Below are 23,555 nucleotides of genomic sequence, written 5' to 3'. Positions count from 1 at the left end.
TGCTCCAAATATGTGGTTGGGTGGGGAAATTGTCTGTGGGATACAGGCAAGTCCTGGAAGTGCCATCTTGATCACTGACCCTCAACCCCTGACCTGCCTCTATTCTATTATTATTATTATTATTATTATTATTATTATTATTATTATTATTATTATTATTATTATTATTATTATTATTATTATTATTATTATTATTATTATTATTATCATCATCATCATCATTATTATCATTATTGTTGTTTGTTTGTTTGTTTGTTTGTTTGTTTGTTTGTTTGTTTGATATCCCCCGCCTATCTGGTCGGGTGAGGACCACTCTAGAGATGGGAAGTATTTTGCATTTAGTTTTTGCTGTTCCCAGTTGTAGGTAATGAACCTCTTTAAAATACTTTCTGCTACCGATGTCTCAGAGTGAATGATTGAGACTGCCAATGGGAGAAGGGGCGGGGGGACTAGCTAAGCAACCTGTTCTCCTCTGTATTGGTGCTTCTGCAGTTGTCAAAAGGAGGATTTTAACCAAAAATTTTAAAACTCTACAACAGGAAGAGGGATGGAGGGGGGGGAGTCAGTCTCCCCCAGCTTGAAGCAAACGATGCCCATCTCCAATCTCCTGCAGGATGAGAGGGACTGAACTAATCTCCTGCTCTTTTTCAAAGGCCCGCTGGTCCTTCTTCTTTGAGTCCTGATCCTCCCGGCCAAAAGCAAAACCAAGAAACGCTGCATTTCTATTGCAACTCCCTCCATTCTTCAGGCAGCCTACCCACGGGCACGGCCCCCCATTCACCATGGCCACGGCACTTCGTATCATGCCCGATCATTTTGGCACCCAGGGCAGTAGACCTCACAAGCTGCCCAATCCTGGCCGAAGCACGACAGTGAACCAGTTGCCAATCTTTTGAGACCTCTTTGACCCTTCTGTCCTCGGGCAGCCGCCTCGTTGGCGCCTGGCAGTAAAAGCTGCCCTTGGGCAAGGCGAGGCATCGACCACCCTAACGGTGTGCTAACCTTACTAGGACAGGAGTTTGAGCAAACTCCTTACAGAAGGAAGCTACACAAGAATCCTAAGATGGAGGGAATGGGTTGGGTTGGGTTGGGCAGCCACTGCACAACTTCCTACCCAGGAACACTGGGCTTCAGAGAAGATGCGAGACTAGTTTCAAAGCTGCTACTCTGGCTCCCGGTTGGCTTCTGGACCCAGACGTCAAATGACTGTTTGTACTCCTGAATTTCCCAATCCTGGAAGCTGCTCAAAGGGCTGTTCTGCCCGTCCCCCCTCAACATACACCGACTGCCTCATCCGGTGGGAACTGCTCCAAAGATTTTGCTTTTTGCTCCCACATCATTTGAAGGTGCAACAAGAGGTTGCTGGGATCGGGGCCTTTCCCACAGTGGCCCCAAGGCTTTCAAAACCCCTTCAAGGAAGCACAAATTTGTCTCCTAGCTTTTTTTAAAAAGGGGGGCTTTAGTAGTTTTAACACTGTATTTTTCTGCCAGGGGCAGTTCCTGTTTTTGTGTGTTTTGAAGTTCTGCCCCCATTGTTGTCCACCTCTATACCGTTCTTGACAGGCTCTGGAACAGGATCACAAGGCCTAGTGGTCAGATAGAAGTAGCTCAACAGACAATATTCTTTGATTCGTTATTGGCCAGGATCCTGCTGAGTGAAAATGTGTACATCGCTGTGATGTACACCCAGCCATGTGCCTCTTGCTCCTTCTGAGTCAGCAGCAATTCACAGCAGCGAAGAGTGCAATTTAACCGATGTGAAGCATCATCCGACCACCCGTTTCTGGCCATTGTGTAGAATTTCAACAGAAAATTCTAGAGCGACCTCACACCCAGGGAAGGTGTTTGGTTGACACAGAAGTTAAAGCCAGCCCCAAATCAGTCAGGTGTGGCCGAAAAGCACAAAACATCCCAACTCTGTCAGAAAGAGCTAAAAGCGGAAAACCGAACGGAGGAAGGGGACCTGATCCATGAATGTTCACGTTATAGCCTTTAGTCTTTAAGATGCCAGAGTTTGTCTTCTTCATTATTTTTTTTAATTTTTGCTTTGTTTTGGCCACTGACAGGAAAGGAAAAAGTCTCCCTCGTTCAATTCATCTTTTAAAATTATGTCCACTTTTATTGTTTTTATCTCATTGATCCTTGCATTCATTCCCCTGAGCGCCACAATCCAGCTCCCGCTCAGTGCACTGGATTGACTCCAAAACATACAAGAAAGGCGGAGAGAGAGAGAAAAAAAACAAACCAAGCAGGAACAAAAGCAGTTGGAAAAGGGATCATCTCTAGACAAGGTGAAAAGGAAAATTAAAAACAAAACCTAGCATTATCAGACCGGCACAGTAAAAGCAGCAGCAGGACAGAAAGAGAGAACGAGAAACAGAGAGACAGAAAATGAGATCGTCGACCGCTTCCTTTTTTTCCCTTCTTTGGGTCCTCTTTCTTCTTCCTCCGACGTGAAATCCAAGCGCCCGCTGGGTTTAATCTTTGGTACAAGATCTCCCTGGTTCTGCCCATGGGAGGACAGGAGGTTGCCTCGAAGACCCTCTTCCAGAAGGCATCTCTGCCCAAGGGGGGGGGGTCTCCTGCAGTCAGAGGTCCCGGTGATGACCTGGCCACCGTCCCCCGTCCTTAGCACCTGGGGTCACGTCACCCACCTCCCACTAGGTCACAAACTCTTAATACTCCGTGGCTCAGGGGTGGGGGAAGGAAGAGCATTTCTTTGGTCAAGCCCACGCGTGCCTGGAACTGCGAGGGAAGGAGAACCGAGGCAGGGCCGGAGAACCCTGCCCGCTGGATGCTCATCCATCCACCAGCACAGCGGCCCTGCCGCGCAGAGTGGAAAGCAGCAAAACCAGTCGGCACCCAACGATGTCCGGTGGCCAGCGGACCCTTCTCCTTGGTTCCATTTCTCACAGGCCCCCTCCCGTTGGCACATCTTCACACGAGGTAGATGAAATCATGTCCTTTGTTTGGTACATTTATCATTTTGCACTAGCACAAAATAGACCCCAACCACCCACCCACCCCATCGGTCCACCCACCCCCTCTCCCTCCCACCCACCCCAAATCCAGTGATTCCAAAAGAGACACCACTTTCCTGTGGCCCTTCTAGCCATGGAGAGCAGCGGGGCCCTCGTCCACCCCATCCCATTCCCCCAGAAGAGGCAGGGTGGGGAGGGTGCTGCGGCCTTGGGGGTGTGTGAGTGTGTGTGCTTCTTCCCTGACGAAGGTCCCCCCTTTCCGTCGTAAGGGTGAGGTATCTGGGTATAAAGAGGTGTCTGTGTTGTAAAGGGAGAAGGCAATGCAAGGAAGGGGAACAAAGAGGTGCGACCGCCGTGAGGGTCCCTCGGCTCCACGGCCATGAGGCGAGTGGGAACCCGCGTTTTGGTTAAGTGCAATCCCTCTCTCGTGCCTCAGCCCCCCGCTCTGCCTTTTCTGCCGATTCGCACCCCTGTGGCTCCCTAAATCCTGCCCATCTTTCCCTTTCCTCCAGATGGATCCCACCCAACCAACTTTGTGAGGCAGGCCCTGCCTTTCCCTCTCTCATCATCCTCCTTCGATGTTTCTCTCACGGTGATGCTGGAAGCCAGGCCGGGCTGGTGCTGGGTTTGGACCTAAATGGGAGATGGACAGCGAAGAGCAGAGACCTCCAGGTCGGGTGAGGAAACCGCCCTGCCCAGAACCCAGGACCAGCCCTCGGTGCAGCCAAGCCAGAGTCGACCCAGCTGGTCAAGGAGAGAAGCCAAGGGACGGAGGACTCTGTGGAAGGCGGCTTACCACGGTAGGCGCGAGTCGAGATTTTCTCGGCGGTCCAGTCCATGGCACGGCTGTGTGTCCTTGCAGGGGAGGAGGGGTGGGGAGCCAAGAGGGGCTGCGCGAGGGAGAGGGAGAAAGGAGGACAGGGTGGGGTGGAGAAGGCGATGCGGGTTAAGAGCATGCAGTTGTGTCTGGGTGTCAACGGGTGTGGGGTAACAGAGGAGAGGACCAGGAAGGAGGGGGGGCGTGCACGGCCCTTCGCACCCTCCTGTGCCCTGTTTTCTCAGGCACCCAAGCGGAGTCCAGAGACCAAATCGACGCAGGCCCGTCCGAAAGGCAGCCGGAGATGGGATGGTGTCCCAAGACCGCCCGTGGTTTCCCTCACCAACAGGTTCCCTCCAAAGTCTCATCTCCAGTGTGCTCGTCCATCCAGTTCTCTGCCCGGCCCAGAGGTCCCCCCCTTGTGAGCTGACCTATGGGGCTGTGGCCCCTGCCCACCATGAGCCAACCCCCCCAGGGGCCATTCTGTTGAGCGCTGGCACAGGTGTACGGGAGTGCCGCCGCCCTCTTCTTCCAAGGCAGCCGGCGCCAGGTCAGGGTTAGTTAGGGTGGACGTCGGGACCGGCAGGCTCCGGGGAGCTCCTCCCTCCTCATGGTGAAGTGCTGGCTGGAGTGTGGCCACGCGACACCGTGGACGAGAGCTGGTTCTGCGACGTCACCGGGCCGGCGTGGCTGTGGGAGCCTGCCGCGCCGCCTGTGATGCCGGATCGTCGGGCAAACAGCACACCTGCCCAGGAAAGAGAGAACTAAGGGTGAGACGCTGGCGCCTAGTTAGGGATGTGTGGAAACTTCCTTCCGTTCACCTCTGAAAGAGAACTTCTCTGAAATCTGCACCACCTGACCCAAACGCTCAGCCCGCGACACAGTTAGAGACCGCTGTGTATGTTTACGACGTGTCCGACACAAAAATAAATAAATAAGAATACAAAAGCACATGTAGCAGTATCTCTTCATTTGCAAAATAAAATTTAATATCTCTAACTTTAGGAAAACTATGTACAAACATGCATCTGGAAATAAATGTGTTTGGTGTCTTGAAACATGATTTTTCATGCAGCCTTTAGCGGAGAATTACAAACGGAGGCAGGCATGGGATTTAACAGCAGAAAAATGAGGAGAGAACTGAACCACACCGATCTCCATCGCATGAGGTCCAAGTGAACTCTGCCAGGCAACCCAGGAGCCATTTCTTGCCGCTGACCCCTTCCAAACTTGGCTCAGAAATGACGGGGGACCCTCCTCACCTCCCCCAGACACACCCTGTCCCCTCGCCCAAGGATAGCTCAAGGATGTTGTGCGGCCCTGCAGGAAAGGCGACACGCACACCCGTGGCCCAGTTCACATCCAGAAGCTGACCGGCCGGAGTGGCTGGACGTTCGCTCCACACTGGGAAAGGGGCAAGGCATGAGCCTCTTCGTAAGGGTAGCAGAGGCTAGTTTAAAGGGTGCAGGGAAAGCTGACCACCAAGAAAAGGGGAATTCAGGAGGAACAGTGGTGGGTCTATTCCCCCGACCCCAAGTCTTTGCTGCCTGAGACAGACACTTCCCTCTTAACAGTGGTTTTGGCCGTAGTGTCCTTCTCTGTGGGCTCTCTTTACCCTCAACGTGCTGGCTTTTCCAGTTCAGCTCTTGGGACGCCTATGGCAGGACACCCCATAGACGGCGGTGATGATGTCTCTCCGTACTTAGGAAGTCATGCTAAGACCCTCTCCTTCCCTCCCTGCCTGCTGTGCACGTAAAGGGGAATCAGCCAGGCTTGCAATTCGTCCTGGGCGGATTCTGTCTGGGACACACAGAAATACGCTCTTCTCGTCACTCCCCTCCAGACTCCCTTCCCTCGACAGAGGGAATCCAGCACAGAGGGCGGAGGAAGGCAGGCGGGCTTGCCTGGAAATGTTTAGGGTTAGCGGGAGACGACTCTTCAGGGCCTCGCAGCAATAGGATTCTGTCACCATGGGGAAACAAAGAGGGGTGTGTGCGTGTGGGAACCGTCGGGGAGATGGCAACCCACTGCCCATTTCCCTGCCTAGCTGTATTCTGTCATTCTGTCCTCACCTGCAGCTTCAGATTGGTCTTTGTGAGTCCTAAGGGCTAGCAGCCTGCCTTTCATTTCATTTTCCGAAAGGGAGGGTTCGCAACACAAGTTTCGGCATTGAAGGCAAAATTGCACGAACACGCAGGGGAGAGCACCGGCTGCGCGCAGAGCAGAAGGAGCTAGGAAGAGGCCAAGGCATGACAGATGCAAAGGATACCTAGGGGTAGGACCTCTCCTTCCGCAAAGCAAAGCATGCTGCTCATATACCACCCAATACTGGCACTTAAAGCACTTTCTGGGCAGTTTACAATTTAATTCTGCAGGCTATACACTGCCTGCCACCCCACCACCCCCAAGGAGCTGCGTACTCATTTTACCAACTGCACAAGGATGGAAGTCTGAGTCAACCTCAAACCGGCTACCTGGGATGGAGCCTGGGTCATGAACAGAGTTTTGGCTGCAGTACTGCAGTTTAGCCGCTGTGCCACGAGGCTCCAAAGCCCTTCCACCACCACATGTAGGGGCTGATCATACCCCAAACGCCCCCCTCCTTCAGCCCCAGTAGGGACTCCTTGGACATGACAGCGCCACCTCCCCCCCCCCCACATGTCACTGGGATGGATTTTATAGCACAGACATCGTCCAGGACGAACCGGCCGGCAGCGGCTGAAACGTATTGGATTTCCCGCCCGCAATTACCGACGGCAAGTGGCCCCTTCTATTTACCTGTGTAGACAACTCCATTTATTTCTATTGACATGTTGATGCTGCTAATGCCGTTGGTGGACAGATTCAATGCCGCTTCCTGTCCGTCATCTGGAAGGGGAGAAGAAAAAGGAGAAAGAAGACACGCCAAGAGAGGCATTAGGAAAGCAGCCGTTCCGGCGAAAGGAACAAACGTCAAGCCCCACCTTCACCCACATCTGGGGGCCCTGAGCCTCACAAGCCCCTCGTTTGGATGGGAAATGCTCAACCCAACCAAGAATGGCCCCCTAACTCAAAGGATGGGTTCCCTGAAGCCAAGCCAAGCTAAGCCAGTCCTGGGTTCTTCGGCAAATCAGTTGGAAGTGTGTGTAGCAGTGGCAGCCATAGCGCACACAGTTACAGGACAGCCAGCCTGCTCCACTGCCCGAGAATCCAATAAGCCCTACAAGGATTCTATATAAACATGCACAGGTTGCTCTCAGGATCCCGGAAGCAGAAATCTGGTGAGGTGCTAAGAGCCTCCCGCACAGAACTACTTTTCCCAGAGTTTCCCAGTGATGGGAAACGGAAACGGCAGGTCTGGAGGTCATTCCAGGAGCCAGCCTCCAGCCTTCTGCAAATCCAAGCCGTCCTCCCAACATCGGGAGGGCTCCCTTTGGCCCCCTCCCTCCCTCCTTCCCTCCTGCCTGCCACCTCTTAGCCTTTGGCACTAAGGGATTCCCTGTGGGTCAGAGACCCCCCCCAAAGAATCGACTCGCCTCCGCGGTTATTGATCTTGATGTTGACCGGGAACTGCGAGGCCATGGCCAGGAGGTTCTGCTGGAGGGCTTGCTGGACCAGGCGCTGCTGCTGCTCCTCGGCCACCAGGGCCATCTTCTTCTCCGGAGGCTCCCCCGTCTCCAACCTCTCTCGCAACTGCTCCAGGGCGGCCGCTTGAGACGCGGCTGCCTGGGCGGCCACCAGGTGATGCCCGGCTAAACTGACCGGGATGGTGAGGCGGCCGGGCATCGTCGACGAAAGAAGACCGTCCTCTGCACAGCACAGGGGAAGAACGGAGATGGTGGGGATTCTGGCATGGTTCAAACTCCTCCCCCCCCCTCTCTCTCTGGCACACACATATACAAATTCACTCCCTATTAAGGAAATAATGGGTTATTTGTTCTACTCAAGCACAGGGGCTGCGCCTGCACCGACTGAAAGCAACGAAATCATCCAGGATCGGATCCTCTGGAAAAGAAACCAACCCTGAATTCCTTCTTCAAAGCTCTTCTGAGACAGGTGTGAAATCTGAACCTACGTGACAGAAGCCCCCAAAGGTGACCTTTCGGGCCCCGAATCCAGCTTTTGGCAGCAACCAGACCAGACTTGCCGAACCACGGAGAGGTGGGTCATGCTAGGCTTGGACTGATTCAATGAGTCACCTCTAAAGCGGGAATAAGAAAGGGAGCCGGCAGGCTGGAGAGCCGTTCTGGAGGAGACACAGGGCTGGCTTGGTGAAGAACAGACAGTGGGCTGAAGGAATGGGAAAGAAATCAAGAAAAGGGGCAGCTTTCTCATGAAAGACCACAGGGCAGATTCCTGCATCAACTTGGCTACCCTTCTACTTCTTCTCCCCCTGCCCACTTACCTGTTCAGGTTACCTGTCGCAGGTAAATTGATGCTAAGCTTCCAACACCTTCTCTCCCCCCCCCAATCACTACCTTGAGCCAGGTGAAGCCCTCTATGTTTTTCCTGACATGATTTTTCTCTGCTGCTTCCTCCTACGGCCAGAGCCGCTCTGCGCAGAAATTCTGTGACCATGCAAACCGCTTCTGTTCTGAACAGATGACACTCACACCTACAGACTTCCCCCAGAGAAGGAGCACACGGCTACGGCTTCCCATCGTAGGCACACCAGCTCGGCAGAAAGACGGACACCCTGTTGCAAGAGCCATGCATAACGAGACAGAACAGATGGCTTCCTTTTGCCTACCCAGCGGTGAGGATGTACTTTGCAAGATTCGCGTCACGGAAGCTTATGCCCTTAAAAAAATTGTCTTCAGTCCATCGCAAGTCCCTTTATCCTTGCTGCCGTGGACACACGCGGGTGCAACTCTGACTTTACTCTTTTGGTATCAGGCTGAAGTGCAACACATTCACACCCATCTTGCCAGTGGGGCAGCGTCTCATGCGTTGGGCTCATTGTGACACTCTGTTCACCACCCCTCTACATAAAAGTCCAAAAAAAAATATGTAGGCAACTAAATTGGTCTGCATCCAGAACCATGGAGAAGGTCTGCTGTAAAGTTAATGGCTCTTAACTGCCCAGGCTAAATGGTTCTTAAATAACCTGGCCGTACAACAGGGGCAGCTTGCAACAATACAGTAGGACCCCCCCCTCCCCAAATCTACAGGAGCAGTATCTGCAGTTTCATTTATCTGCAGTCAGAAAATATTAAAAAACAAACCATATAGGAGCCTCGTGGTGCAGTGGTTAAACCCTGTTGTACTGCAGCCAAAACTGTGCTCACGACCTGGGGTTCAAATCCCAGGTAGCCGGCTCAAGGTTGACTCAGCCTTCCATCCTTCCGAGGTCGGTAAAATGAATAACCAGCTTGCTGGGGGGGCAATGTGTAGCCTGTATAATTAAAAAATTGTAAACCGCCTGGAGAGTGCTTGTAGCGCTATGGGGCGGTATATAAGTCCAATAAATAAATAAATAAATAAATAAATAAATAAATAAAGAAAGAAAGAAAGAAAGAAAGAAAGAAGTATATATTCTCCTGATGTAACTACCAGAACTGGCCACTGGAAGAAGCAAAAGACCGTGCTCTATCTATATATAGGGTTTGCTGTTATCCACAGGTTTCGGCATCCATGGAGGTGGGCTGGGACCACTCTCCCATTTTTACAGGTGGTCCTACTATATACTGTGCTTGGAAAAATCAAAGCCTGTCATTCAGAAGGCAAAGAGAAGATGGGGAAACCAGGAGACCTGGGGACAAAGGGGAGGTGCAGGCACACTGGTGTCAGGCATGGATTCTGAACTAACATGGTCTTACAGGCTCCTCCCATCAGGGCTTAATGGGTTTATGAGGATCCCCCTCTTTCCAGGCTGATATGTATTAATCTGCTTCCTTTTTTCACACAAACAGCTCTGCTGGAGGATCATCAGAGGCTGCCTTACACAGAGCAAGACTGTTGCTGGCTCTACCTAGCCCTGCCAGCTCTGGCCGGCAGCCACGTCTGCAACATCTCCACCCAATTCATGGCCTTAAAGGGGCTTCATGGGATTTATCTCAAAATCCACGGGCGTTTCTCTCTCTCTCTCTCTCTCTCTCTCTCTCTCTCTCTCTCTCACACACACACACACACACACACACACACACACACACACACACACAGAGCCAACGGGGCCACTGGTGAGGGATGATGGAAGCTGTCGTCCTGCAACCCCTGGAGTGATCCGTTCCTGTTTCCCGACCCCTGTTCCACCCCCCAGCGAGAATCAGGAGGGCCAGAGCAGAACCATGCCGGCTAGAGAGGCTTCTGGTCGCTGCTTGGTCCAAAAACAGAGCTTTCCACCCGTTTCCCGCAGGTGCCCAGCAGAAGTCTTTGGCCCCACCTGGCACGGGCTATGCCCTCCTGTCTACCTTGGCCCCTCTCACCTTTCTTGATGGCGTGGACTTGGCTGATTGGGTTGCAGTTGTGGGTCGAGATGGCAAGGGCCGGCATGGGGATCTTGGGGGAGGACAGGACCCCCGGGGTGCCCACCGGGGAATAGTTGAAGAGGGCCGTCCCGAAGGTCTGCCGCCGCCCCTCCCGGCGGTTGCTGTCGATGGCCGCCTGCAGCTCGCCGGGAGAGCTGAGCCCCCGCTTGTCGCACTCGTACGGGTAGAGGTATTTCATGTACCTGCAACGTGGAGAGACAGACAAACGGCCGTTGCAAGAGGAACCGCCGCCTCAGAATGGGACAGGCCTTTCTCTCTCTCTCTCTCTCTCTCTCTCTCGGAGGAACCCCTATTTCCTGAACCTATGGAGGGTGGGCCGACATCCAACAGGTGCTGCTCCCTCCTCTCTGGGTCAGGGAAGCTTCGCCTACTGAACCCCTGCCTGCTGTGCCACTGGTTCAAGTCACCAGGCCCCTCTTAGCAGAATCATGCCAACGCTATTGCAAAAGGGAGCCAAAAGGGTGGTCTTCGCACACAGGACATTCCTCCTCCAAGCGACAATGCTCCACTATCTCCTCTTTTCCCAATAAAGGGGGGGGAGGGCACCTGGGACATGCCCCAGTTCCTGTCCCTCCCCACCTAGGGCAGCCACATGTCCTCTTTTATACAGAACTGGCTGGAGAGCTCAGAGGTTGAGGTCTCTGGCTGCAGAGGGTTCGGGGTTCGACTCCTCCACTGTGCCTCCTAAGAGAAAAGCCAGCCTGGGTGGCCTTGGGCAAGCTGCACAGTCCCAATGTTGCCCCCTAGAGGAATGGAAGGGTAATACACCTCTGAGGACTCTCTACCTAGAAAACCCCGGAAAGGGTCACCCTAAGTCAGAATTAACTCAATGGCACATTAATATTTTTATTCTCCCTTTGAAGGTGGAGTCTTCGGTCTGAAGGTCTACCCAATTCAAAGGTGATCCAAAGATCAAAAACCCTGCCGGGACCTAGATCATCGCCCATCATCCACAAAAAAGAAGCACCCAGCAGACGACTAACCAGCAGGCACCCCAAGTGAGTTGCCCACCGCCTTTCTCCCTCAGGGGAGAGGCCTTGTCTTGCCATTCTTTTACCCTATGAAAATCCTTTCTAGCTTCGCACGTGTACAACATTTGTTTTGTATACGAAATGTGCTGCAAAATCTCTGGCTCGTTTTGTCTCCTTTTTGGGTGATGCGTAGGGGGGGGCGCTTCGGTGCTCCCCAGGCCAAAAGCCCGGGCCAGCCAAGACGAGCAGCCACTCACTGGGTGCGGAGGGTGAAGGCGGCGCTGGTGATGGAGGTGGGCAGGTTGAGCCCCTTGGTGATCTCCCGCCAGATCTTCTTGTTGATGACCTCCACCAGGCCCCCCTTCTCCGTGACCAGCCGGTAGAGGGTGTACAAGTCCAGCACCTGCTTGGCCATGATGGGGATCCGGTTGACCGGGGTCCCTACGGAGAGAAGACCAGAGGGGGGAAAATGGAAGTAACGTCAAAGTCCAAGGCTGGCCAAAGTCACCTTTTCGGACCAGAATCCAACGGTCAAGATGTCATAGGGATCATTCTCGAAATGGCAGTCCAAAAAGTAACTTCACTAAGCCATAGCCACCATTCCCTAGTATGCCTCCTAATCACCCCACCCCACAACACCACATGCAGTTTTTTTCCGATTCACCTACAAACGGACAGCTAGAAATTCAGCTGTGGGTCGTGATCGGTGTGGCCCTCGAAGACATTTAATCCTTGTTGAATCAAAATCGGCATGTCTTTATATAGCGACAGTTATATTTTACCTTTCTGCAAGACAACTAGGGCAGCTTAAAGCAACAACAGAACGGCATGATTGTGCTTTTTTTAATCAATAGGAGCAGAAACAACCTTTCTTTAGGGGAAAAACACTCAAAAGACAGAAACAGGATAGAACTGCCTAAGGATTTGGCATCCGGTGTCATAAGCTTGTTGAACTAAAACACTTCTGAGGCCAGTGTGGAAAAGACAAACAAAAGGATCGAGTGGATTTTGAACGGCAGTTTGTTCCTAATCTCAGGGGCTGAGACTGAAAATACCCCATCCTTCTGGGCCCCGTTTTGCTGGTTAGGGAGACCCAAAGCAGAATCTCTCAAGACAACCACATTTCCTGGAGGGGAAAAAAAACTCACAAGAAAGAAACTGAGTTTGCAAAGTTATTTTTGTATATATATATATATTTTAAATGGTAGAATTCCCAGCCAGCCAGCAGCCATAATGGTTGGAGGTGCTTTCCAAAAAAGCACATTTCTTGATGTCCAGGAAGGCTGTGGTTCCTGGATTGTTTTCATATCAAGTTATTTAAGGGGCTTAATGGTCAGGCCCAGCAAGGAAACTGGCATGTGATAAAGCTGGTGCAAACATCACTGGAACAACCCTTTCCATTAATGACTTCAACAGCATTGTGAAGCAACGGAGGCTTCCACGCTGTCTTCCAGAGGGGCTGCAAGCTGCAGTCACAGATGCCCAACGACACCCAGAAAGCCACAGGTTCAAATCCCCACACAGGACCATACTCCTTTTGTGACCCAGGGGTGATACGCAGTATCCCTACATCAGCCTCTTATCTGTGAATATTCAGGGTCATCTCTGCAGGACCAATCTGGTGTCTGTGGCCGAGTGGAAGCTTGGTTGTGATCTCTCAGTAAGCTGAAACGGAGAGGCAGGAAAGGAGCGTGCCGCTCTTCCCCAAGACTAAAGGGCAGGATGCTGTACCGGGGGCAGGATTCATCCAGTTTTGGTTTCTTTCTCTTTCTGTTCTAAACGAGGAGACAATCTCTAGCCCTCCTCTCTGAAAACACCTCCTCCAATGCACAGAGGCAAATGCAAGCCAACGTCAGCCCCTGAGGAGCAGCTGAAGAAGGCGTGCAGGGAGGAGACACGCAACCCCCCCTCCACTCTTCTAACGGGCAAAACCAGAGCAAAGGATGCGCCCCACGAAAGACCCAAAACCTTTTGAGATCCAAAACTGTTGGAGAGCTTCCATGGTTGAGCTTCTCTGGCTGCAGAGCCAGAGAGTTTGGGAGTTCGATTCCCCCACTGGGCCTTCCTTGACAGGGGATGGACCAGATGATCCTTAGGGGTCCCTTCCAGCTTGGCAGTTCTAAGTTGATGGTGGTGAGGATGATTAAAAGATCATGCAACTGTCCTTCACTGGTGCATGAGGCACATACTGTATATGACAGAATCTATCTTTTCTTGGGACCTCTTCTTGGCTACCGTGCGGCCCAAGCGTGCATAAAATCAGTCCATATAGTCTACTATACAACATTTATGAGCACCGTTCCTTTGGCAGGAAGGAGCGATTTCATGATGAAGGTTCAGTCCCTCCAGCAGAGGGAGACAAAATCGAAGGGAATGACCAAGGGGACAGGGCGGAATGAATCAGCACAGATTAAATTACTATATATTAAAATAAACAGGAAAGTTAAAACATGGATGATTAACTTTTGAAATCAACTGGCATATGGAACGGGGCAGTTCCTTCTAAACAGCACTGAAAGCTAAACAGAAATCTATCAAATCGTAAAGACCAGAGGGGAATTGTATCAAGGCATAAACAGCCACCGTTGGCCCATCTCTGACCAGATGTTTGCCTCACCCTTCCAGGAAAATACCCTCAAATCTCAAGTTCTGTTTGGGCAATTCCAGCCTCACTTTTCTAGACATCTTTTGTGGACCTAAGCATGCACAAGCACACACATGCGCATGCACACACACACACACACACACACACACACACACACACACACACACACACGTACGTGTGCGTGCACCCACCTATACCTCAGAACAGATTGCTACAGCAGTAAGACACAAGCAACTCATTTAAGGCTTCTGCCTTTATGACAAAGCAACCATTATTGTATTTTTTTCAATACCACAAAATTGAACAAAAAGCACAACGAACGCTCGTAAAAATGCACAAATTTCTCTACAAAACTAAAGCCCACCACTGCACAGACAAAAAAAAATCCATGATCTCCCAACAGCACAATCTGAGAAGCAACACATTTCAGTTGCCTTGTTTACTACAGGAGAATTTATACCCTCAGGACTAACGAAGCCACGTCTCTTCTCTTTACCTCCCACTGTGCCTGCCACCCATTTATTTAATTAATTTATTTATTTATTCTATTTATATCCCGCCTATCTGGTCAATATGGCCACTCTAGCCTTTCAGGAGAGATGCCACAGTGCTCTAGCACACTGGTTCTTAACCTTGGGTTACTCAAGAGTTTTGGACTGCAACTCCCAGAAGCCTTCGCAACCAGCTGTCCTGACTGGGGTTTCTGGGAGTTGCAGTTCAAAAACATCCGAGTAACAAAGGTTAAGAACCACTGCTCTAGCATTCACACTCCAGATCATTTAATGTTCCCCACTCGGTTGGATTCTGCTTTTAAGTACAGTGGGGTCTTGACTTAAGAACGGCTTGAGTTAAGAACATTTTGACTTAAGAACCGCTCTCATAGGAAAATATTGACTTGACTTAAGTACTTAGATTTGAGTTAAGAACTGAAAAAAACCCACGTGGGAGGCAGGGAAAGTGCAAAATGTGAACTTTCAGTTAACTGTTGGCCAGTGAAAAGGATGCCTGTCTGCTTCCTCACGCCTCCCAGCGTTTAGAGAGTGGACTGGGAGTCTTCAGACTGCCTGGTACTGCCTGGACTGTCTTTTCCCTGCCTTCCCTGAACCTTTCTTGACCTAAGAAAAAAAGAAACAAAATATCCCCCTCTAGTGGTCGAGGGCAGAATAGCAGCTTCCCATTAGTTTCTATGGACGGAAAAGAGCAGATACGGATCAAATGGTTCTCAATGCATTCCTATGGGAAATGCAGATTTGACCTGAGAACTTTTTGACTTGAGAACCGCCTTCCAATACAGATTAAGTTCTCAAGTCAAGACCCCACTGTATGCCCTGCTGTTAATAAGAAGCAGGTCAAGCCACTGATCTCTCCTTCCTGGGCTAACGGGCTCCACTTACAGGCAGCCAGATTTGGGTTGAATATCAGGAAAAACTTCCTAAGTGTAAGAGTAGTACGGCCGTGGAACCTGTGACCTCAGGAGTTGGCGAGTGCTGGAAGCATCCGAAAAAAACTTAGACAACCCCCTTTCAGATCTGCTTTGATTGGGATTCGTGCCTTGAGCAGGGGGTTGGACTTGATGGCCTCGTAGGCCCTCTTCCCACTTCACTTTTCTATGATTCTATGACCGCCCCTGCTGGGAATGCTCCCCTGTTGTCCCCCTAAAGGTAAAGGTAAAGGTTCCCCTTGACCATTTTTGTCCAGTCGTGTTCAACTCTAGGGGGCGGTGCTCATCCCCGTTTCCAAGCCATAGAGCCAGCGTTTTGTCTGAAGACAATCTTCCGTGGCCACATGGCCAGTGCGACTTAGGCACAGAACGCTGTTACCTTCCCACCGAGGTGGTCCCTATTTATCTACTTGCATTTGCATGCTTTCGAACCGCTAGGTTGGCGGGAGCTGGGACAAGCAACGGGCGCTCACTCCGTCGCGTGGATTCAATCTTACGACTGCTGGTATTCTGACCCTGTAGCACAGGCTCCTGCGGTTTAGCCCGCAGCGCCACCACGTCCCACTACAAGGAATTAACTGGCTGAGCCTTTGTGATGAAACATCTGGGGCTTCGGAGGGCAAAGATGACAAAAACTGGGGGCTTTTCAGCCCGAACCTAAGCAATCGCACAAGATGACGGGTTGGTCCCATGGCTGGGCTGGTGGGCCGAAGCTCCACTGCCGTGCCAGGCACAGACTTTGGGACGGTGGCTCCCTATTAAATGACAAGCCTAAATGACAGCACTTTCCTCCAGCCCAGTCCATCTTGCCTGCACAGTTTGGAAATGGCGCGCTACAAGGAACACAGCGCGCCCCTTCTTAACCAAGAGGCAAGCAGGCAACACTCCAACAGCAATGCAGTGAGAGAAGTGGATAAAAATTCCTTTATTGGTGCAGCAAGGAACACATGCTGGCTACTACGTATGTTCAGTTACTTTTTAAAAAAACTCATTTTAAGATTTTGTGCGACCTTCTGAATGGATTCCCGCCCGCCCCAAAACATTTAAAGCATACTTTTATTCGTTCTAAGGCTGCAAAAGAGAAAATAATGACAAGCAGTGGCTCCAATCCAGGAGTAAGTCACCACTAAAGGAGGCCCATTGAATCAGTGGACATTTGGTGACTCAATGCTTCTATAAATTCTGCTGCTGCAGTGGGCCTACTCTAAGGGTGACTTACTCCTGGATTTCAGCCATGGTTATAATAAAAGGGAAATAAGCACTGCAACAATTGGTTTGGAGACACTATACTGTATAAAACCAGAAATGATACAAACTGCTTTTTAAAAAAGCAACTTTGCCAGCTTGGGTGATCTTTCTGGTGTGACAGTAGCGTATTTTTCTGGGGGATCTCTCTCTCTCTCTCTCTCTCTCTCTCTCTCTCTCTCTCTCTCTCTCACACACACACACACACACACACACACACACACACACACACACACACACACCTCAAACTCCAAGCCTCCTCCAGCCCCCCAGTCCCCCTTCTTGAGGGTGAGCCGTGCGCGAGTGCATACCCAGCATGCTCCTTGCCCGAGCGCCTGGCTCAACATCTAAACTGAAATCAATTCCAATAACCTGGCAACATCGACGACCCTTCGCAGCACGTCCGGGGCTAATTAACAGCCTCTCGGGTCGCCGGGAGAAGGCGCCCGCCACGCTGTGGCACCTGCTCCAGCCACCTGCTGCTTTGCTGCAAGAAGCCGAGGCTTGGGCGTGGGGTAAAGAGGGGGTGTCCCCATTGAGCCCCACAGAGCCGGGTACACCTAGAGCAAACGCAGAGAGCCCCCCCCACCCCTGCCTCGTGCAAAGGGAGCACAGCCCGACCCCTTAGCCGAGGGGCACCATCGCCACCGAGAAGAGTCCAGGCCACCGCCTCTTCTCCACGTGACCCATCCAGAGTAACTTTCCCCTGCATTGAAGGCTGAGAGATGAGGCTGCATGCACGACTCTCCTGCGGTGCGGGGCTGGAGATATGGGAAATGCCAGACCCACCCATGCACAAAACAGTTTTGCAAATATAAGAGCATAGATTTTTCCCCCTTCTCTCTTGTAATCCGGAACCTACATCATTTAATCATGGAGATTCATTTCTCTAACTAATGAATCAACAAGCCCCTTCTTTTCACCGGGCCAAACGACCCCTCTCCTGTTGCTTCACCGAATCAGCATCCTTTATGACTCTTTGAGTTAAGTTTAGTGTTGTTTTTACCAGGATCCATAAGAGCATGGGTGCTTGTTGAGCATCTCCATAAATGGATTTTACTTTTTGCTTCTTTTATATTTTTCTGCCTTCTAGTGACCTCTGATGCTCAGTGAAGTCTACAGAAAGCAGTGAGCAAACCTCTATCATTCCTTTTACCTTAAAACTGTGTCTAAGTGGTTACGGTGCTGGTGAACCAGAGAACCACAGAATCACAGAGCTGGAAGGGGCCTCTGTGGCCACTGAGCCCAACCCCACTTTCAAGGCAGGAATCGAAATCCAAGCAGATAAGACAGAGGGTGATCTAATTTTCTCTTGAAGGCCTCCAGCACTGCAGCGCTCGCCACCTCTGGAGGTCATGGGTTCCATTGTCATACCACTCTAACAGTTAAGAGGTTTTTCCTGATATTCAACTGAAATCTGGCTTCCTGTACCTTGAGCCCATTCTTGCATGTCCTGCACTCTGGGAGGATCGAGAACAGATCCTGCCCCTCCTCTGTAGGACCCCTTTCAAGGATTTGGAGCGTGCTCTTCTCTCTCCCCTCCGTCATCTTTTCTGGAGGCTAAACTGTGCGGCTGACTTGGAAGACTTACTTCTCACCCTAACTCTTAGATCACTGCCCTTCCCTACTCAGATGTCTGAAGATCCAAAGCTTCCAACAGCCTAGAGGGAGGGGGAGCAAGAGGCAAAGAGAGAAGACTCAGGGGCAGATCTGCACATGCAGAGAATCACAGATTTGTAGAGCTGGAAGGGAACCCCAAGGATCATCCAGTCCAACCCTCAGCCACTGGAGGCAATCCCAGCTAAAAGCATACAGGACAGGTGGCCTTCCAACCAGTTTCAACACCTCCAAAGAAGGGGAGCCCAACACAGGAAAAAATGTGAAGTGACCCACTGTGAATTCGCACCAAGGAAATCAGGTTTCCTTGGCTGGCTTTGCTTTAGCAGATCACATACGAGCGAGCAGAGAGAGGGGAGGAAATGAGCAAAATGCACTTATTTGCACTCTACCTCAGCCATAAAGATATGTAGGAGGTATAGCTACAGCAGAACTGCCTTAAAGAGCTGCAAACAAGAGCTGGCTGCCAATTTCCTCCTCTCTGGCAATTCCTCACTTTTTTCCCTTTTCTATGTGCTGTATTACACCAGCGCTGGCACCAACCCTGTTTAAAAAAATGATGATGCTCAGTTGAGAGGAACTGACACTCAACACCTCAAGATGGGAGAGCCAGCTTCTGGATACCCATTGCATTGGCTTAAGAGATCACACTGCCTGAACCTATGTGAACACATCTGATTTGGGGGAAAGGAGAAACCCCAGTGGTAGAGGGGAAAAGTACAGATGAGGAAGGGACAGTGTAGGCATCTTTCAGTCTTGAGAGATTATGGTAACGTGCTCTGTATGGAGGACTTGGAACAGCGTGTAGCGTGGCTGAGAAGGCCAATTTGAGTGTGACAATCCCTTCCACACTGAAGACAAACACAATCTGTCCCCTGTCCAGCTCCCTGGTTTGGCTGGTTTCGGGATGGCCTCTTTGCCTTGGCCTGCTGGACAAGGGTCTCTTCAAATTGGGAGAGGCCGTGATGTAACGCCTGCCTCCAGGCTGAACGCTCAGAGATCAGGGTTTCCCATCTGTTGAGGTCCATTCCTAAGGCCTTCAGATCCTGCTTGAAGATGTCCTTGTGTCGCAACTGGGGTCTCCCTCTGGGGCAAATTCCCTGCACTAATTCTCCATACAGGAGATCTTTTTGGAAGGGGACAACTCTGAGCTGATTCACACTGACTTCTATATTGTGTAGTCAATGGAAAATAATGTTCATTAGATCACCCCAATCCTCGAGCATTTCCCACATTAGTTGTCAATGTAGTTGACCCCTTACTCATACGAGACACAATTAACCAATGGAACTCACCGTCGCATGATATAGCAAGGGCTTTCAAAGGTGGACCCAAAAATAGCTTTGGAAATGAATTAGATAAATAATTTGTAGGCTTCCTCTCTCCCAAACAGCACATGATAAGCAGCAAGGGAGGGGTAACGGGTGGCCTCTGTGCTCCCCCCTCCCTCGCCATGGCACCATTGCACTCCCCCAACCCCACCTTTGGCCATATTGTGATGGGATTCACGGGAGGGGGCTGCTCCCACTGACAGGCCGAGAAAAGCTCTTTATTTATCCCCTTCCTTTCTTCTCGGTGGCCCTGAATGGGAAAGGGGGGAGGGAGCCCGAGAGCTATCGGAAAGCCATCAGTTTTCAGCCGGCAGGCCGTCCAGGATGGGGCGCTGGAGCTCCAATGGGGCTGTCACTCAGCACCGCTTCCTCGCGTCTCTAATTTATGGCTCTGGTATTGGTTCGGCCGCTTCTCATAAGCCTGAGAAATGGCTTGCTTTATTCTCCGCGCGAGTATATATTCCACTTGTTTTGTCTCTATTTGTAAAAGAGTGTGTATACGTGCCCACACACCGTGGGAGGGTGGGCTGGAGGGGGGGTCCTTCTTCTTTTGTTTCCTGTCCATCCACAACTCAGGGGTCTCCACACGGAGGATCCAGAACCTTCCGCTGCCACCCCGTCGTTATAAGAGGCCGCGGAAGACACTTCTCTTCCGGGAGGCTTTCTAAGGCAGCCTCTGGTGAAATGTTCTGATCCTGTTCCGATCCCACTCTGATTTTTGCTCCATCTCAGCTTATCCCACTTCCAGGTGTCCATGGTATGCTATATTTGACGTTTTAAAGAATGGCTCTTTTTGCGTGAGCCACCCGCAACAGGGCAGCGCACTAATGGGGTGGTATGACTAACAGGGCGATCGGTAAGTAACACAATAAAATAAAACAAATTCCTCTATCAGGCAGGGAACACAACGGGAACAGGCTGACGGATTCTGGAGACCCTAAACCCAAACGAATCCCCTGCCCCGGTCATCATCTGCACACATCTGCCCAGTTCAGACACTGAATCAGCCCTCATCCATAATCACGGAGCCCACTTGGAGAAGATTTCCCAGGTAGAATGTGAGGACAGGATCTGGGAAAAGGGGGTCCCGGAGGGTTCTTCCTCCCCTGCACAGGTCTTGGCCAATTCACCTGCTTTGCATAAATATTAAGGACCATTTTAAAAAAAACAGAATGTTAAAAGGAAATAACTTAGCCATATGAGTGGGATTGAAAAATCTCGGGGGACACCTTTACTGGGCCAGCAAAATGTAGGGAAAAAACCACAAGGTTTCAAACCCCTCGGAAGTCCCCTCTCTTCGGAATTCTACTATAGAACATCCTGTCCGTGACCCATCCGTGTCCCTCCATCGGTGATATTTCGAGGAAAGCTGCCTCGGAGGCGGTCTGACTCCCTAAAGAAGGCTCTGGGTCCCACGTTCAGTCCCTCGTCCAGGCATGGGACGGACAGCCAAAGACCGAGGGCCGTGTGGGAGAGAGAGGGCCTCGAACCGTCACATCGGACATGAGGATTCTGGCTGCTGTGCTGGTGGCAGAATCTGCAAATCCTCTTGGGACTCTGCAGTGGAAGAAAAACAGGAGGGCAGACCTCTAGGCAACATACGCACTGTGGAGAGGTGGTGAGCCAGTGCCCCCCTTTTTCCCACCTGGCAATCAGGGCGGAAGAAAGACCCTGAGGAACCGCTTGGCCAAGATGCCCCAGTTCTGGGTCCAAGATGAAGGGGGCAGAACAGAAGATGACCAGAGAGCATTGAGCAAGGTGGGGCGGGGAGCGTCTGGGCATCTCTCACAAAGCCAGACTCTTCCACTCATCCTGTCTGGGCTTTTGCAGGACAATCTCTGCAGGAAAGGGAGATTGCACCGGTCCTCACCAAACTGAGAACAGGCGGACCGAGAGCCTTCCTGCCTCACAAGGCATGCCTGGGGACCGGAGTGGCCTCCTTCCCAAACCCGGACGTCCAGTGTCTCTTTGTGTCCCTCTCCGCTCTGCGCTTGCTGCGGACAAGGGCCCGTTCAGAGGCTCGCATGGAAAGCTTGTCCTGGTCCGCTCAGGGCCTCTAAAGCAGAAACGTGCACAGGCATGCACGCCTCATTTCATGCTCCTCCAGCCTGTGATGTGGCGGGCACTCTGGATGGAGAGCAAATCAGCAAGAGCAAGATTCACTGGAAATGTCCCGTCTTGGGCAAATGTGGCGAAAAGGCGAGAGAAACCAAACGGGCCACTCTCTCCATCCTCCATGGAAAGGATCGAGCAACGTCAGGCAGCCAGAGAGGCAGGGAGGGGGTGCGAGCTGGACGGCTTGGGGTCAGGTATGGAAAGCGGTCTGTGGAGCCAAGCCAGAGTCCCAGAACATCCACAACACCACAGTCCAAAAGAGAGAAGGCAACTTTCTAGCCCTCATTGTGGTCCAAGAGATTGAATCTGCAGAATCTTTGGGAATTAGCAGCTAGGGGGAAAAAACCCCACAGTAGGGCTTTCAGCGGTGGCAGCTGGCAGCTTTGTACGTCTTTCACCATTCCCTGTGCCCTCCTCGCGCGCAACTGCTGATTTCCCAAAATGAGAGCTGTGGAGACTCAGCCTGCCCGGCAGTCCCTCTCACAACCAGCGGCCTGGGAACTCTGCCCCTAAATAACCTCAGCAGGAGCACAGATGACCGGAGTGGGCTCTTACTGACCCTTCCTGGCCTCTGGCTACACTTTCACAGGATGCTACCCTCCCGCCCGCTGACTGTTTCTTCAAAAGCAGAACGATTTGCCCTCCAAGGGGTTCGTGGATCTCTTGAGGCCCAAGTTCCAGGCCCGCGTGCCACTCACAAGCCACATGTGGCTGACCCACCCACCCCCAGGATACAGAGGCTGTCGCCTTGCGACCGGTCACTGCCACACGGCCTCTGCTCTCCCTGCTTAACAGGAAAAGGACCCCGAGCAAGGATGGTCCTGCCTCCAGAGAAAGAGGACATTCTTACGAAGTTTCTTCCTGCAATGGCCAAACCCGCTCCCTCTGGCTTCCCTAACCGCACACCCGCCAGTTATTTCGGACTGGAGCAGTCTTGGATCACCGCTCCCAGACGTGTCTGAAGAAGGATGGGAAGTGTAGTCCACAATTTCTGGAGGATGCCATGCTGGAGAAAAGGGCACCGCAGGTACACCGAGGAATGTGCTGCTGTGCAGGATGTGGACGGTTGGTGCTCCTGCGAGGAGAGAGGGATTCATGGGAGGCACTGCTGCCTCTTCCTCGCGGTCTTGAGTTCAGGTCTTAACCTCTGCCACCAGTTTGCTTGGAGATGTTTGGTGAGCCTCTATCCATCCTCTCCAATGGCAATTGAGGTGTGAGAATACGAGACTACTTTCCAAGGTAGATAGTTGTAAAACGTATCTCAATCAGAGCTTTAAAAGGGTGTGTGTGTGTTTTGCGGGAGAGGGAGGGCACGTGATTAAACTTGGCCTGAGGAATCCTGGGGGTTGGATACAAAAGGAGTCATTTTTCCCATCTGTAACTGAGGGAATGGGTCTGCAATTCTGTAATGAATGACTGAAATGTTGCATGCCTCATTCAGCACCAGCGCCATCATCTGTATCATCAACACCAGCAAGACTCTCAAGTTTGACCTGGCATAAGCTTTTCATGGGCTAGAGAGTATCTAAACTTAGATAGAGAGACTGGTCGGTTGGTTGATCGATAGATACGAAGGAAAGGGGATGAGAGAGAGAGAGAGAGAGAGAGGTCGGACGGACGGACTGACGGACGGACGGACTAGATAGATAGATAGATAGATAGATAGATAGATAGATAGATAGATAGATAGATAGAGAGAGAGAGAGAGAGAGAGAGAGACAGACAGACAGACAGACAGACAGACAGACGATAGATAGATAGATAGATAGATAGATAGATAGATAGATAGATAGATAGATAGATAGATAGATAGATAGATAGATAGATAGATAGATAGATAGATAGATAGATAGATAGATAGATAGATAGATAGATAGATAGATAGATAGATAGATAGACCTGCCTCTCCTGTAAGGAAGCAAGAGAACTTCACCCATATTTTTCACATGGGGGAATCCCAGGCTG

At 51.3% G+C, this 23,555-nt stretch overlaps 1 protein-coding gene across 1 annotated transcript in view; it reads right to left on the bottom strand.

The window, feature by feature from the left end:
* Positions 1 to 3,066: 3,066 nt before the first annotated feature.
* The window catches only part of ARID3C (AT-rich interaction domain 3C), a 104,298-nt gene continuing 83,809 nt past the window's right edge, over positions 3,067 to 23,555 (bottom strand). Inside the window, exons 4-8 of the mRNA XM_072993027.2 lie at positions 11,494 to 11,677; positions 10,203 to 10,447; positions 7,314 to 7,586; positions 6,577 to 6,666; positions 3,067 to 4,543 (exon numbers count right to left, since the gene is read on the bottom strand). Coding sequence (XP_072849128.2) covers positions 4,407 to 4,543; positions 6,577 to 6,666; positions 7,314 to 7,586; positions 10,203 to 10,447; positions 11,494 to 11,677 — 929 coding nt within the window. The 3' untranslated portion in view covers positions 3,067 to 4,406. The remainder of the gene's footprint in view (positions 4,544 to 6,576; positions 6,667 to 7,313; positions 7,587 to 10,202; positions 10,448 to 11,493; positions 11,678 to 23,555) is intronic.

Source organism: Pogona vitticeps, chromosome 2 (assembly GCF_051106095.1).
Source record: "Pogona vitticeps strain Pit_001003342236 chromosome 2, PviZW2.1, whole genome shotgun sequence".
Classification (NCBI taxonomy): Eukaryota; Metazoa; Chordata; class Lepidosauria; order Squamata; family Agamidae; genus Pogona; species Pogona vitticeps.
This window is presented reverse-complemented; position numbering and strand designations above follow the sequence as displayed.